Source organism: Bufo bufo, chromosome 1, assembly GCF_905171765.1.
Source record: "Bufo bufo chromosome 1, aBufBuf1.1, whole genome shotgun sequence".
In the NCBI taxonomy this organism is placed as follows: domain Eukaryota; kingdom Metazoa; phylum Chordata; class Amphibia; order Anura; family Bufonidae; genus Bufo; species Bufo bufo.
Window position 1 is genome coordinate 440,987,075 of NC_053389.1, and position 13,953 is coordinate 441,001,027.

Sequence of the window (13,953 nt, forward strand, 5' to 3'; positions counted from 1 at the left end):
AGGTCATCAATATCCGATTGGCCGGGGTCCGACACGCCTGCCAATCACTGGATTAAAAGAGACTGAGGACACTTGTGCGGGTGTTGTGTCCTCTTCAAAATGTTCCTGCACAAAGTCTCTCTTGTAGCAGCTGTTCAGTGTAATTCAAGTGAACAAGAGAGGAAGGTGTAATTACATTGCTTGAGCGCAGCATCTGCAACCAGCGGCAGGGTGTCTGGAGTCAGAACCCCACCAATCTGATATTGATGACCTATCAGTATCCTGAAACAGCAACAATCCCTTTAACCCCCTCAGCCACCATGGTGTACTGTTGCGTCAACGGTGGGTGATGGAATGTATGGAGCGGGCTGCTCCAGTCAGCCCGCTCCATATGTGGCAGATACCGGTTGTATAATACAGCAGTCACCCAGCCGCAATGACAGGGAATGGTGATCCCCGCAATTTAACCGCCATGTAACCTTTCAGGATCAACAGTGATCACAGCATCTGTGGCACCTTCTGGCTTCTAATTGGAGCCCCCCGCAGGGGCTATGATCGGTTACAATGGAAGCCTGGACACTTCTGGAACTTCCCAGGGCTGTCATAGTAACCTACCTGCTAAGCTGTGCACAAAGCACAGCTAAGCAGAGAGCGTGCCAAAATCCCATTCAGCCTAATAGAATCTCTATTATGGTGAATGGGGCAAGGAAATAAAAGATCCCAGGTTCTAGCCCCCTAAGGGGGTTAAAAAATTATTATTATAAAATTAAAAAGTTAAATAAATAATTTTATTTTTAAAGTTGAAATGAACCCTCTTTCCAAATTTTCCATATAAAAATATATAAACAATAAACATATCAGGTATCACCAGATCTGAAAATGTGCAGCGAACGTCACATTGGAAAAAAATGAAAAAGTTTTTTTTAGTCGTCGCCCCCCCAAAAAAAAGAATTGACTAACAGTGATCAAAGTCATACGTGCCACAAAAATGGTACCAGTAAAAAACAACAGTTCATCCTGCAAAAAAAAGCCTTCATACAGCTCTGTGGACAGAAATATAAAAAGTTATGGCTGTCAGATAATGGCGGTGCAAAAAATGTTAGATTTTTTTTTCAAAGTTTATTTAACCACCTCAGCCCCCAGTGCTTAAAACACCCTGAAAGACCAGGGCCACTTTTTACACTTCTGACCTACACTACTTTCACCGTTTATTGCTCGGTCATGCAACTTACCACCCAAATGAATTTTACCTCCTTTTCTTTCACTAATAGAGCTTTCATTAAGGTGGTATTTCATTGCTGCTGACATTTTTACTTTTTTTGTTATTAATCGAATTTAACGATTTTTTTGCAAAAAAATGACATTTTTCACTTTCAGTTGTACAATTTTGCAAAAAAACGACATCCATATATAAATTTTGCTCTAAATTTATTGTTCTACATGTCTTTGATAAAAAAAAATGTTTGGGTAAAAAAAAAATGGTTTGGGTAAAAGTTATAGCGTTTACAAACTATGGTACAAAAATGTGAATTTCCCTTTTTGAAGCAGCTCTGACTTTCTGAGCACCTGTCATGTTTCCTGAGGTTCTACAATGGCCAGACAGTACAAACACCCCACAAATGACCCCATTTCGGAAAGTACACACCCTAAGGTATTCGCTGATGGGCATAGTGAGGTTCATAGAACTTTTTATTTTTTGTCACAAGTTAGCGGAAAAATATGATTTTTTTCTTTTTTTATTTTTTTTTTTATTACAAAGTCTCATATTCCACTAACTTGTGACAAAAAATAAAAACTTCCATGAACTCACTATGCCATCACGAAATACCTTGGGGTCTCTTCTTTCCAAATGGGGTCACTTGTTGGGGTAGTTATACTGCCTGGCATTCTAGGGGCCCAAATGTGTGGTAAGGAGTTTGAAATCAAATTCTGTAAAAAATGACCTGTGAAATCCGAAAGGTGCTCTTTGGAATATGGGCCCCTTTGCCCACCTAGGCTGCAAAAAAGTGTCACACATCTGGTATCTCTGTACTCAGGAGAAGGTGGGGAATGTGTTTTGGGGTGTCATTTTACATATACCCCATGCTGGGTGAGAGAAATATCTTGGCAAAATACAACTTTTCCCTTTTTTTTATACAAAGTTGGCATTTGACCAAAGATATTTATCTCACCCAGCATGGGTATATGTAAAAGACACCCCAAAAACACATTCCTCAAATTCTCCTGAATACAGAGATACAGATGTGTGACACTTTTTTTGCAGCCTAGGTGGGCAAAGGGGCCATATTCCAAACAGCACCTTTCGGATTTCACAGGTCATTTTTTACAGAATTGATTTCAAACTCTTACCACAACATTTGGGCCCCTAGAATGCCAGGGCAGTATAACTACCCCACAAGTGACCCCATTTTGGAAAGAAGAACCCCCAAGGTATTCCGTGAGGGGCATGGCGAGTACTAGAATTTTTTATTTTTTGTCGCAAGTTAGTGGAAATGCTGATTTTTTTTTTTTTTTTTTCTTAATCAAGTCTTCATATTCCACTAACTTATGACAAAAAATAAAAACTTCCATGAACTCACTATGCCCTATCAGCGAATACCTTGGGGTCTCTTCTTTCCAAATGGGGTCACTTGTGGCGGGTAGTTATTACTGCCCTGGCATTATAGGGGCCCCAAATGTGTGGTAAGGAGTTTGAAATCAACTTCTGTAAAAAATGACGAGTGAAATCCGAAAGGTGCTCTTTGGATGTGGGCCCCTTTGCCCACCTAGGCTGACAAAAAAGTGTCACACATCTGGTATCTCCGTATTACAGTAGAAGTTGGGGAATGTGTTTTGGGGTGTCATTTTTACATATACCCATGCTGGGTGAGATAAATATCTTGGTCAAATGCCAATTTGTATAAAAAAAATGGGAAAAGTTGTCTTTTGCCAAGATATTTCTCTCACCCAGCATGGGTATATGTAAAATGACACCCCAAAACAATTCCCCACCTACTACTGGTACGGAGATACCAGATGGTGACACTTTTTAGCAGCCCTAGGTGGGCAAATGGGGCCCATATTCCAAAGAGCACTTTCGGATTTCACTCGTCATTTTTTACAGAATTTGATTTCAAACTCCTTACCACACATTTGGGCCCCTAGAATGCCAGGGCAGTATAACTACCCACATGTGACCCCATTTTGGAAAGAAGAGACCCCAAGGTATTCGCTGATGGGCATAGGGAGTTCATGGAAGTTTTTAATTTTTTGCTCACAAGTTAGTGGAATATGAGACTTTGTATGAAAAAAAAATATTAAAAAAAAGAAAAATCATCTTTACCACTAACTTGTGACAAAAATAAAAATTCTAGGAAACTCGCCATGCCCCTCACGGAATACCTTGGGGTGTCTTCTTTCCAAATGGGGTCTATTGTGGGGGTAGTTATACTGCCCTGGCCATTTTCCAGGGGCCCTAATGTGTGGTAAGTAGGTAAATGACAGTGAATCCGAAAGGTGCTCTTTGGAATGTGGGCCCCTTTGCCCACCTAGGCTGCAAAAAAGTGTCACACATCTGGTATCGCAGTATTCAGGAGACGTTGGGGAATGTGTTTTGGGGTGTCTTTTTACATATACCATGCTGGGTGAGAGAGATATCTTGGCAAAAGACAACTTTTTCCATTTTTTTATACAAAGTTGGCATTTGACAAGATATTTATCTCAACCAGCATGGGTATATGTAAAATGACACCCCAAAACACATTGCCCAATCTCCTGAGTACGGCCATACAGATGTGTGACACTTTTTTGCAGCCTAGATGCGCAAAGGGGCCCAAATTCCTTTTAGGAGGGCATTTTTAGACATTTGGCATACCAGACTTCTTCTCACGCTTTGGGGCCCTAGAATGCCAGGGCAGTATAAATACCCCACATGTGACCCCATTTTGGAAAGAAGACACCCCAAAGTATTCAATGAGGGGCATGGCGAGTTCTTAGAAATTTATTTTTTTTGGCACAGTTAGCGGAAATAGATATTTTTTATTTTTTTCTCACAAAGTCTCCCGTTCCGCTAACTTGGGACAAAAATTTCAATCTTTCATGGACTCAATATGCCCCTCACGGAATACCTGGGGGTGTCTTCTTTCCGAAATGGGGTCACATGTGGGGTATTTATACTGCCCTGGCATTCTAGGGGCCCTAAAGCGTGAGAAGAAGTCTGGAATATAAATGTCTAAAAATTTTACGCATTTGGATTCCGTGATGGGGTATGGTGAGTTCATGTGAGATTTTATTTTTTGTCACAAGTTAGTGGAATATGAGACTTTGTAAGAAAAAAAAAAAAAATTCCGCTAAACTTGGGCCAAAAAAAAGACTGAATGCAGCCTTACAGGGGGGGGGGATCAATGACATGGGGGGTGATCAGGGAGTCCTATATGGGGTGATCACCCAACTGTCATTGATCACCCCCCTGTAAGGCTGCATTCAGACGTCCCGTATGATTTTTACGGATCCGATCAGTCTATCAGTGGATCCCGTAAAATCATGCGACATCTGAATGGAGCTTTACAGGGGGTGATCAATGACAGAGGGGTAATCAATGACAGGGGGGTGATCAGGAGTCTATATGGGGTGATCACCTCCGTCATTGATCCTCCCCTGTAGGCTGCATCAGATGTCCGTATGATTTTTTACGGATCCGATCAGTCTATCAGTGGATCCGTAAAAATCATGCGGACATCTGAATGGAGCTTTACAGGGGGGTGATCAATGACAGAGGGGTAATCAATGACAGGGGGGTGATCAGGGAGTCTATATGGGGTGATCACCACAGTCATTGATCACTCCCCTGTAAGGCTCCATTCAGACGTCCGTATGATTTTTACGGATCCGATCAGTCTATCAGTGGATCCGTAAAATCATGCGACATCTGAATGGAGCTTTACAGGGGGGTGATCAATGACAGGGGGTAATCATGACAGGGGGGTGATCAGGGAGTCTATATGGGGTGATCACCACAGTCATTGATCACTCCCCTGTAAGGCTGCATTCAGACGTCCGTATGATTTTTACGGATCCGATCAGTCTATCAGTGGATCCGTAAAAATCAATGCGGACATCTGAATGGAGCTTTACAGGGGGGTGAACAATGACAGGGGGGTAATCAATGACAGGGGGGTGATCAGGGAGTCTATATGGGGTGATCAGGGTGATCAAGGGCTAATAAGGGGTTAATAAGTGACGGGGGGGGGGGTGGGGGGGGGGGGGGGGGGTGTTGTGTAGTGGTGCTTGGTGCAACATATTACTGAGCTGCCTGTGTCCTCTGGTGGTCGATCCAAACAAAGGGGGACCACCAGAGGACCAGGTGTTAGCACGTATATTAGACGCGTTATCAAAACAGCGTCTAATATACCTGTTAGGGGTTAAAAAAATCACATCTCCAGCCTGCCAGCGAACGATCGCCGCTGGCAGGCTGGAGATCCACTCGCTTACCTTCCGATCCTGTGACGCGCGCGCCTGTGTGCGCAGCGTTCACAGGAAATCTCGCGTCTCGCGAGAGGACGCACCGGCGCGTCCACCCAGAACAACAGGACCGCCGCAAAGACGCATCCTGCGTACGCGGTCCTGAGGAGGTTAACAAAAAAACAAAACTACTATTTTGAGCTCGCCATGTTCGTAATTGAGCCACAGAATAAGGACGTCATGTCATTTTTAGCGCACAGTGAACCCTGTGATGTAAAAACCCTCAAAAACCTTGGTGGAATTGAAGTATATATTTTTTTTCAATTTAACCCCACAAAATATTTTTTTTTCCAATTTTCCAACATATTATATATTAAATGCTTCCCTCAACATATACAGCAAAAATATTCTCTGATATGGCTATACGAGCGGAAAATTAAAAAATTTATGGCTATAGAACGTAGGAAGGAAAAAACGAAAATGCAAAACTAAAAATGTGCCCTATACTTAAAGGGACACTGACAGGCCAAATCAGCATATATAGTTTATACTATGACATTACAGGTCTTATACAGTCTATTAAAGCATCTAAGTATCTCCCCTGTCCACCTTATAAATACCGAAAAAATAAAGTTTTATAACCTGCCTGAAGCCCCGCCCATCTCATCAATATTCACTTCGCTGGGCGGCGGCTACAACTCTCCCCAGTCACGATCCTGCGCATGGGCAATTGAATCCTCCTGGCATCGTTCATGTCAAATCTGCCCATGCGCAGGATGGTGACTGGGGAGAGTTGTAGCCGCCGCCCAGCGAAGTGAATATTGATGAGCTGGGCGGGGCTTCAGAACGGCAGTTGGGAGCGGGCTGGCTGGGCGCATTTTAAGATGAAACGCCGCCCCTTGGGCAGATTGGTGACGAGACAGGCAGGTTATATAAACTTTATATTTCGGTATTTAGAAGGTGGACAGGGGGGATACTTAGATGCTTTTAATATACTGTATAAGACCTGTAATGTCATATATATAACTATATATGCTGATTTGGCCTGTCAGTGTCCCTTTAAGGTTTTAAAGGGAACCTGGCAGCATGAAAATGTAGGCAGCATGTTATAGAGCAGGAGTAGCTGAGCAGATTGCTATATAGTTTTATGGGAAAGGATTCGGCAAAACATTATTTATTTAAATCTCTTCCCTTTCAGACCTTAGTAGAAAGGGACGCATGCCACACCCTGCGTGGCCAATCTGGGGCAACGAGAATGACGGCAATCCCTCGGACCTGATCTTCCGGAGAAGCCGCGGAATGAGGAAGAGGCGGGGAACACGTAAGGAAACGTGAACCGACTCCATGGGATCACCGGTGCATTTCATGCCAAGGCCCAGGGGGCCCTGGAACGTGCGACAAAGTCCTCGACCTTGTTGTTGAAGCGTGAGGCCATGAGATCCACATCCGGCTGACCCCACTTCTTGCAGATGTCCCGAAAGACCTGTGGGTGAAGAGCACGCTGGCCAGGATCGAGATGCTCCAGGCTGAGAAAGTCAGCGATCTAATTGTCTACCCCTGGAATGTGAAACTGCCGATAGCGCCGAAACCTGTTTCTTCCGCCAAGCTGAAAATCAGTGCCGTCTCATCCATGACTTTTGGGCTCCGGGTGCCGCCCTGATGATTGATGTATGCCACCGCCGTGGAGTTGTCGGACTGCACACCGCACTGGACAACCCCTGAGATGATCGCCCCAGTGTTGCAGAGAGCCGAATCGCCCTCAACTCCAGCAACATTGATTGGAAGGGAGCACTCCTCGGTTGACCAAACCCCTGGACCGAGAGTTTTTCAACACTCCCCCCCACCCCCTGAGGCTTGTGTCCGTTGTTAACACCCTCCAACGGAGAGGGAGAAACGAACGCCCGATGTCAACATCGGAGAGGCCATCCACCCCTCTAAGGGCCCGGCGCACTGGGGCAAGGGGACGCATTGGCCGATCAAGGAGTCTGGGGAGCAATCCTAGCTGGACAGAATGGCTCGCTGAAGCGCTCTGGTATGGAACTGAGCATAGGCAACTGCTTCGAAAGCAGAAACCATGTGCCCCAGAGCCCGCATGCAGCGACGAATGGGAATCGAGCTGGCCGCAACAATGAGTGAATCTGAAGACGGAGAGCGGATAGTTTTTCCGGAGGCTAGAACACCTTGGTCTGAAAAATGTCCAGTACCATGCACAGATAAGTCATTCGCTGCAATGGATAAAGACAAGACTTCAGTCTGTTCACGATCCATCCGAAGCGCTCCAGGGTGTCAGGTCTATGCTCAGCTGTCTGCCGTCCCTTGGAACGACAGACCCTTTCACCAGGATGTCGTCTAAGTATGGGATCGCCACAATCCCCCTGGCATGGAGCAGGACAATGACACCAAAAATGACAGAAATTCAGGCGGATTCAGCATGCATGTGGAACCTGCACTTTCTGATTTATACGATAGCCGTCATGGCACATAACAGGTAAATTTAGTGTTAGGAACCCGTCTAACTAGAGATCGCCTGACGTGCGGCAGACGGGCTCAAATAATTTTGGTATAAAACGATTTGCCAAGCATACTCTAACTTATTAGTATAGCATTTGCAATTATGATGCAATTTTTGTACTTTATTTGGTTTGCAGTGAGCTGTTGCATTGCATGTTTTGTTTAACAGTCTTGTTCTCAGCCATAGCAACGTGCCCCTGCGCTTTGGGATGTGCTGACCTGACCCCCTTTTTCTTTGAGCAGGAACCGCCAGAACCTTTGTAAAGACCCTGGGAGCCGTGGCTAGGCCAAACAGGAGGGATACAAATTGGTAGTGAAATGGACCTACTGCGAAACAGAGAAACCTCTGATGACTGACACATATGGGGACGTGAAGATAAGCCTCCTTGATGTCTATCGAGGACAGGTACTCCCCCCGGTTCTATGGACGCAATGACCGACCTCAGTGACTCCATCGGGAATCTGCGGACACTAAGGAATCGGTTGAGCGCCTTGAGGTCTAGAACGGGACGGACCGTCCCCTCTTTTTTGGGAACCACAAAGAGATTGGAGTAAAACCCCTGAAAACGGTCTTGCGCAGGGACCGGAACAATCACACCTTGCTGCAGCAGCGTGTGAATTGCCAGAAAAAAAGAATCTGCGGCTGCAGGAGAGGCCGGAAGAGACGACCGAAAAAAACGTGACGGAGGGGAGGATTTGAAATCCAGCTTGTAGCCCTCTGCAATGACCTCCCTCACCCACGCATCTGAGGCATGAGCCAGCCAAACATGCCGAAACACATAAAGCCGGCCGCCCACCCAAAAGGAGGGCGCCGGGAGCCGACTGCCATGCAGCGGAGCTCTTTGGGTTAAAGGACTGGGAGCCCTGTTGACAGGAATGCCAGGAAGGCCGCGGCTTGAAGGAAGGCTTGCGCTTCTGGCCTGCGGCTGACTTATCGGATGCTCCCTTGGGGCCGGAAAAACTCCTAAAGGGACGAAAAAAAAAAAGGCTTCTGCTTTTTTGCCTTATTAGACCGCCCCGGTTCTGAGGTAAATGGGTGCTTTTACCACCTGTAGCGTCCTAAATGATCTCATTCCAGGCGCTTACCCAAAAAGTCTGCCTGCCAGTTAATGGAGGGCCGTCAGGGGCTCGCTTTGAAGCATTATCTGCCGCCCAGCATCAGAGCCATAAGGGTACGGCGAATAGCCACCAACAGGGCTGACGAGGCGTGCCATAAACTTTGGGCCGCGTCCAAAGATGCTTCACAAATATATGCCACTGGCTTGCGAGGAGCTGCAAGGGCCACATCTGCAAGTTCCTCCGAGGGGACTCCCGACTCAAGACCCTGACGCAAGTTATTTGCCCACCTCCCCCATAGCCTTGCTCACCCATGTAGAGGCAAACACCGGCTGTAGCGCTGTGCCCACGCTTCAAAGGCAGATTTTGCAAACCCTTCCAGCTTCTTATCTTTGATATCAGAAAAAGAAGCCCTATCCGCCATTGGCAAGGTAGTATGTTTAGCCAAGCGGGAAACTGGCCGGGTCCACTATAGGTGGAAGCCGACCATTTCTTAGTCAATATCCTCCGGAAAAGGTAAAAGACGTTAAAGCATTTTGGCAACATAAAATAGTCTACAGTGGGATGCGAAAGTTTGGCAACCTTGTTAATCGTCATGATTTTCCTGTATAAAATCGTTGGTTGTTACGATAAAAATGTCAGTTAAATTTATCATATAGGAGACACACACAGTGATATTTGAGAAGTGAAATGAAGTTTATTGGATTTACAGAAAAGTGTGCTATAATTGTTTAAACACAATTAGGCAGGTGCATAAATTTGGCACTGTTGTCATTTTATTGATTCCAAACCTTTAGAACTAAATTATTGGAACTCAAAATTGGCTTGGTAAGCCAAGTGACCCTGACCTACATACACAGGTGAATCCAATTATGAGAAAGAGTATTTAAGGGGGTCAATTGTAAGTTTCCCTCCTCTTTTAATTTTCTCTGAAGAGTAGCAACATGGGGGTCTCAAAAACAACTCTCAAATGAACCTGAAGACAAAGATTGTTCACCATCATGGTTTAGGGGAAGGATACAGAAAGGTGTCTCAGAGATTTCAGCTGTCTGTTTCCACAGTTAGGAACATATTGAGGAAATGGAAGACCACAGGCTCAGTTCAAGTTAAGGCTCGAAGTGGCAGACAAGAAAAATCTCGGATAGACAGAAGCAACGAATGGTGAGCAACAGTCAGAGTCAACCCACAGACCAGCCACCAACGACCCTACAACATCATCTTGCTGCAGATGGAGTCACTGTGCCATCGTTCAACCATTCGGCGCGCACTTTTACACAAGGAGATGCTGTATGTGAGAGTGATGCAGAGGAAGCCTTTTCTCCGCCCACAGCACAAAAACTGCCGCTTGAGGTGGGCTAAAGCACATTTGGACAAGCCAGCTTCATTTTGCAATAAGGTGATGTGGACTGATGAAACTAAAATTGAGTTTATTTGGCCATAACAAGGGGCGTTATGCATGGAGGAAAAAGAACACAGCATTCCAAAGAAAAACACCTGCTACCTACAGTAAAATATGGTGGTGGTTCCATCATGCTGTGGGGCGTTGGCCAGTGCAGGGACTGGGAATCTTGTCAAAGTTGAGGGACACATGGATTCCACTCAGTATCAGCAGATTCTGGAGACAATGTCCAGGAATCAGTGACAAAGCTGAAGCTGCGCCGTGGCTGGATCTTTCAACAAGACAACGACCCTAAACACTGCTCAAAATCCACTAAGGCATTTATGCAGAGGAACAAGTACAACATTCTGGAATGGCCATCTCAGTACCCAGACCTGAATATAATTGAAAATCTGTGGTGTGACTTAAAGAGAGCTGTCCATGCTCGGAAGCCATCAAACCTGAATGAAACTAAAGATGTTTTGTAAAGAGAAATGGTCCAAATACCTTCAACCAGAATCCAGAGTCTCATTGAGAACCTACAGGAAGCGTTTAGAGGCTGTAATTTCTGCAAAAGGAGGATCTACTAAATATTGATTTCATTTCTTTTTTGTGGTGCCCAAATTTATGCACCTGCCTAATTCTGTTAAACAATTATAGCACACTTTCTGTAAATCCAATAAACTTAATTTCACTTCTCAATTATCACTGTGTGCGTCTCCTATATGATATATTTAACTGACATTTTTTTATCATAACAACCAACGACTTTATAAGGAAAATCATGACGATTAACAAGGTTGCCCAAACTTTCGCATACCACTGTATCTGGAAAATTCCACTCCTTGGAGAGAGGAATCAAAACTCCTGGTGGTTGGGGAAACATTTGTGCGGAGCGACGGGACCTTAAAAAAGGAAAAAACCGAAGCTGGCAGATGACGGAGCCGGTATCTTCAACCTGCAACGTCTCAATAACTGCCGTAATTAAATAGTCCATCATTGGAGGATAGTTTGGGCGACTGACCGTTATGGTGAGACAACATCCTCATCTGACCCTCTCTCCTCGGAACATGCCTTTTCAACTGAGAACATGGAGTGAAACTCTCTAGCAGGAGGAGGAGAGGCTGAGGAAACGGGAGACACAGAACCCCTTTTGGGGGAGGAAGTTCTGGCCCGTTTTGTGGGGCGGCCGCGATGGGCACGAGCCCCATGATTCCCAGAGTCAGACCGGTCAGAGAACTGCCTTGCTGACAAATGCCCCAATGTATCCACAATAGCTTTGTTGGTATTGGAGACATCCTGTACAACCATAGACAGGGAACGCGTCCCATTCCGGTTCTTCCGTAGGTTGGGCAGCAGGAAGCAATGGGTCCGGAGCCGAGCCGCTTGATGGCGGCGCAGCACACGCACAGAAGAGGGAGTCTGACTGAGGGGATGGAAATTTTGCGCGACCTGATGCGCAGGCAAAATGACGCACCAACGGGACCGCCTGCTTCGGGACCTGGGGCCTGGGATCAGACATAATGACACCCCTGTCACCCCAATGAGCAAATGGGAAGGTTAGGCGCTGCAAATAAGGGACAAACACTTACCCAGCCTGTGTCCCTCCAAACGAGAAAGCAGCGAACCCCTTGCTGCAGCAGCGTCCCAGGTATGTTAACCCTTAAAGGAGATTGCTGCCCAAGTGCACACGTGGGGAGGAGGGAATACTGGCCGGGGTCCTGGAGAGGGGCACTGGAGGTGGTACTGAGGGGGTTACTGGAGTGTAGGGTGGAGGGGAGCACTGCTCCTACTCACCTCTTCGACGTCTTCTGCCCCCCTTGACCTCCAGCCGGATCACCACCTTCGGTGTCTGGCCCCTTGGTGAGGGACGCTACAACCGGAACAGAGGGGGACTTTCACACTGGGGCGGCCGTGGCGATGCGTTTGCTGGTGGCAGACAGAGGTTTTTACAGGGACCTCTGGTCCTCCTTTTCTTCTAGAGAGCAGGAACGAGCAGGGGGTTTGGGTGACCCCCTGGTCTCCCGTCTCCTAGGTGGGAGTGCAGGCAGTTTTTACGTGGACTGCCTGAGCTTCCCGCTAGAAAAAAAGACAAATTTATCAAATCAGCAGACCTGCAACGCAGGAAGGTCTGCCTCCTACAGACACTAAGCTAAAACTGATTAGCTTGGTACCTGCAGGAAGGGATATAGCTGAAGAGGGAGGACCTTACACTTTGTTTCCACCTCCTAGCGGCAACAGCTATACACAGTCAATGCCTGTGTCACCTAATGAGACGGATGAGAAATGAAAGGGTATTCTGGTTGTGGCAAGTTATCGCTGTCACAGGGGATAAACTATTAGATTGGTGGGGGTTCTACTGCTGGGACCCTCACTAATCACAATAACCAGGACCCTGGACCCCTCAGAGCCCCTTGAAATGAATGGAGCAGCAGGTCGAGCATGAGCACAACAGCATTCATCTCTTAGGGAGTTCCAGAGACAGACGGGAATGGTGGTCAGCTATTTCTGGAAATCCAATAGAGATGACTGGAGCAGCAGTGCACATGCCCAACCTGCCACTCATTGCCACTGTTCATTTCAGAGGGTCCTGAGGGGTACAGAGCCTCTGTTCTCGTGATCAATGGGGTTTCAGCGATAGTACTCTCACCAGTCTAACAGTTATCCCCTATCCTCTGCATAGGGGATAAGTTGTCACAACACGAATATCCCTTTAACCATCTAAACGGCCTTAGAACGAAGAAGAAATTAAAAAAAGTTACCTGTTCAGCAAAAAAAGAGATGACTGTAAATACAATCAACGTTCCCAAGACGCAGTGCGTCCAAAACTTCAACTTGTCTCTATAACTCCTCCTGGAAAACATAGCAATTCTCACCGTCAGTGCATTTCTTATAATACTCACATATTAGCATCAAATAAATAAAAGCAATTTACCATTCCTGTAACTCGTGCATGTGTAGAAAGCGGTTGCGATATTCTCTGGGTAATTCAAACTGAGAAGGAATTGGAAACATTGACTCGTAGAAGTCTCGTAGAACGGCCTTCACTGTTTGGGCATCCTTGTGATTGTGATTAATGTTATCATTCAAGCAGATGAATTTTCTGGGGGAGTCAAAATGTTTGTTTGTTAGTTAGATCATATACACATTATACATACAGTACAGACCAAAAGTTTGGACACACCTTCTCATTCAAAGAGTTTTCTTTATTTTCATGACTATGAAAATTGTAGATTCACACTGAAGGCATCAAAACTATGAGTTAATACATGTGGAATTATATACATAACAAACAAGTGTGAAACAACTGAAAATATGTCATATTCTAGTTTCTTCAAAGTAGCCACCTGTTGCTTTGATTACTGCTTTGCACACTCTTGGCATTCTCTTTATGAGCTTCAAGAGGTAGTCCCCTGAAATGGTCTTCACTTCACAGGTGTGCCCTGTCAGGTTTAATAAGTGGGATTTCTTGCCTTATAAATGGGGTTGGGACCATCAGTTGCGTTGAGGAGAAGTCAGGTGGATACACATTGTATTATGGCAAGAAAAAAGCAGCTAAGTAAAGAAAAACGAGTGGCCATCATTACTAA

General features: G+C 45.7%; 1 protein-coding gene across 1 annotated transcript in view; it reads right to left on the reverse strand.

The window, feature by feature from the left end:
- The window catches only part of GNPTAB (N-acetylglucosamine-1-phosphate transferase subunits alpha and beta), an 89,184-nt gene that overhangs the window by 1,183 nt on the left and 74,048 nt on the right, over positions 1-13,953 (reverse strand). The window contains exons 19-20 of the mRNA XM_040407648.1: positions 13,299-13,466; positions 13,126-13,216 (exon numbers count right to left, since the gene is read on the reverse strand). Coding sequence (XP_040263582.1) covers positions 13,126-13,216; positions 13,299-13,466 — 259 coding nt within the window. The remainder of the gene's footprint in view (positions 1-13,125; positions 13,217-13,298; positions 13,467-13,953) is intronic.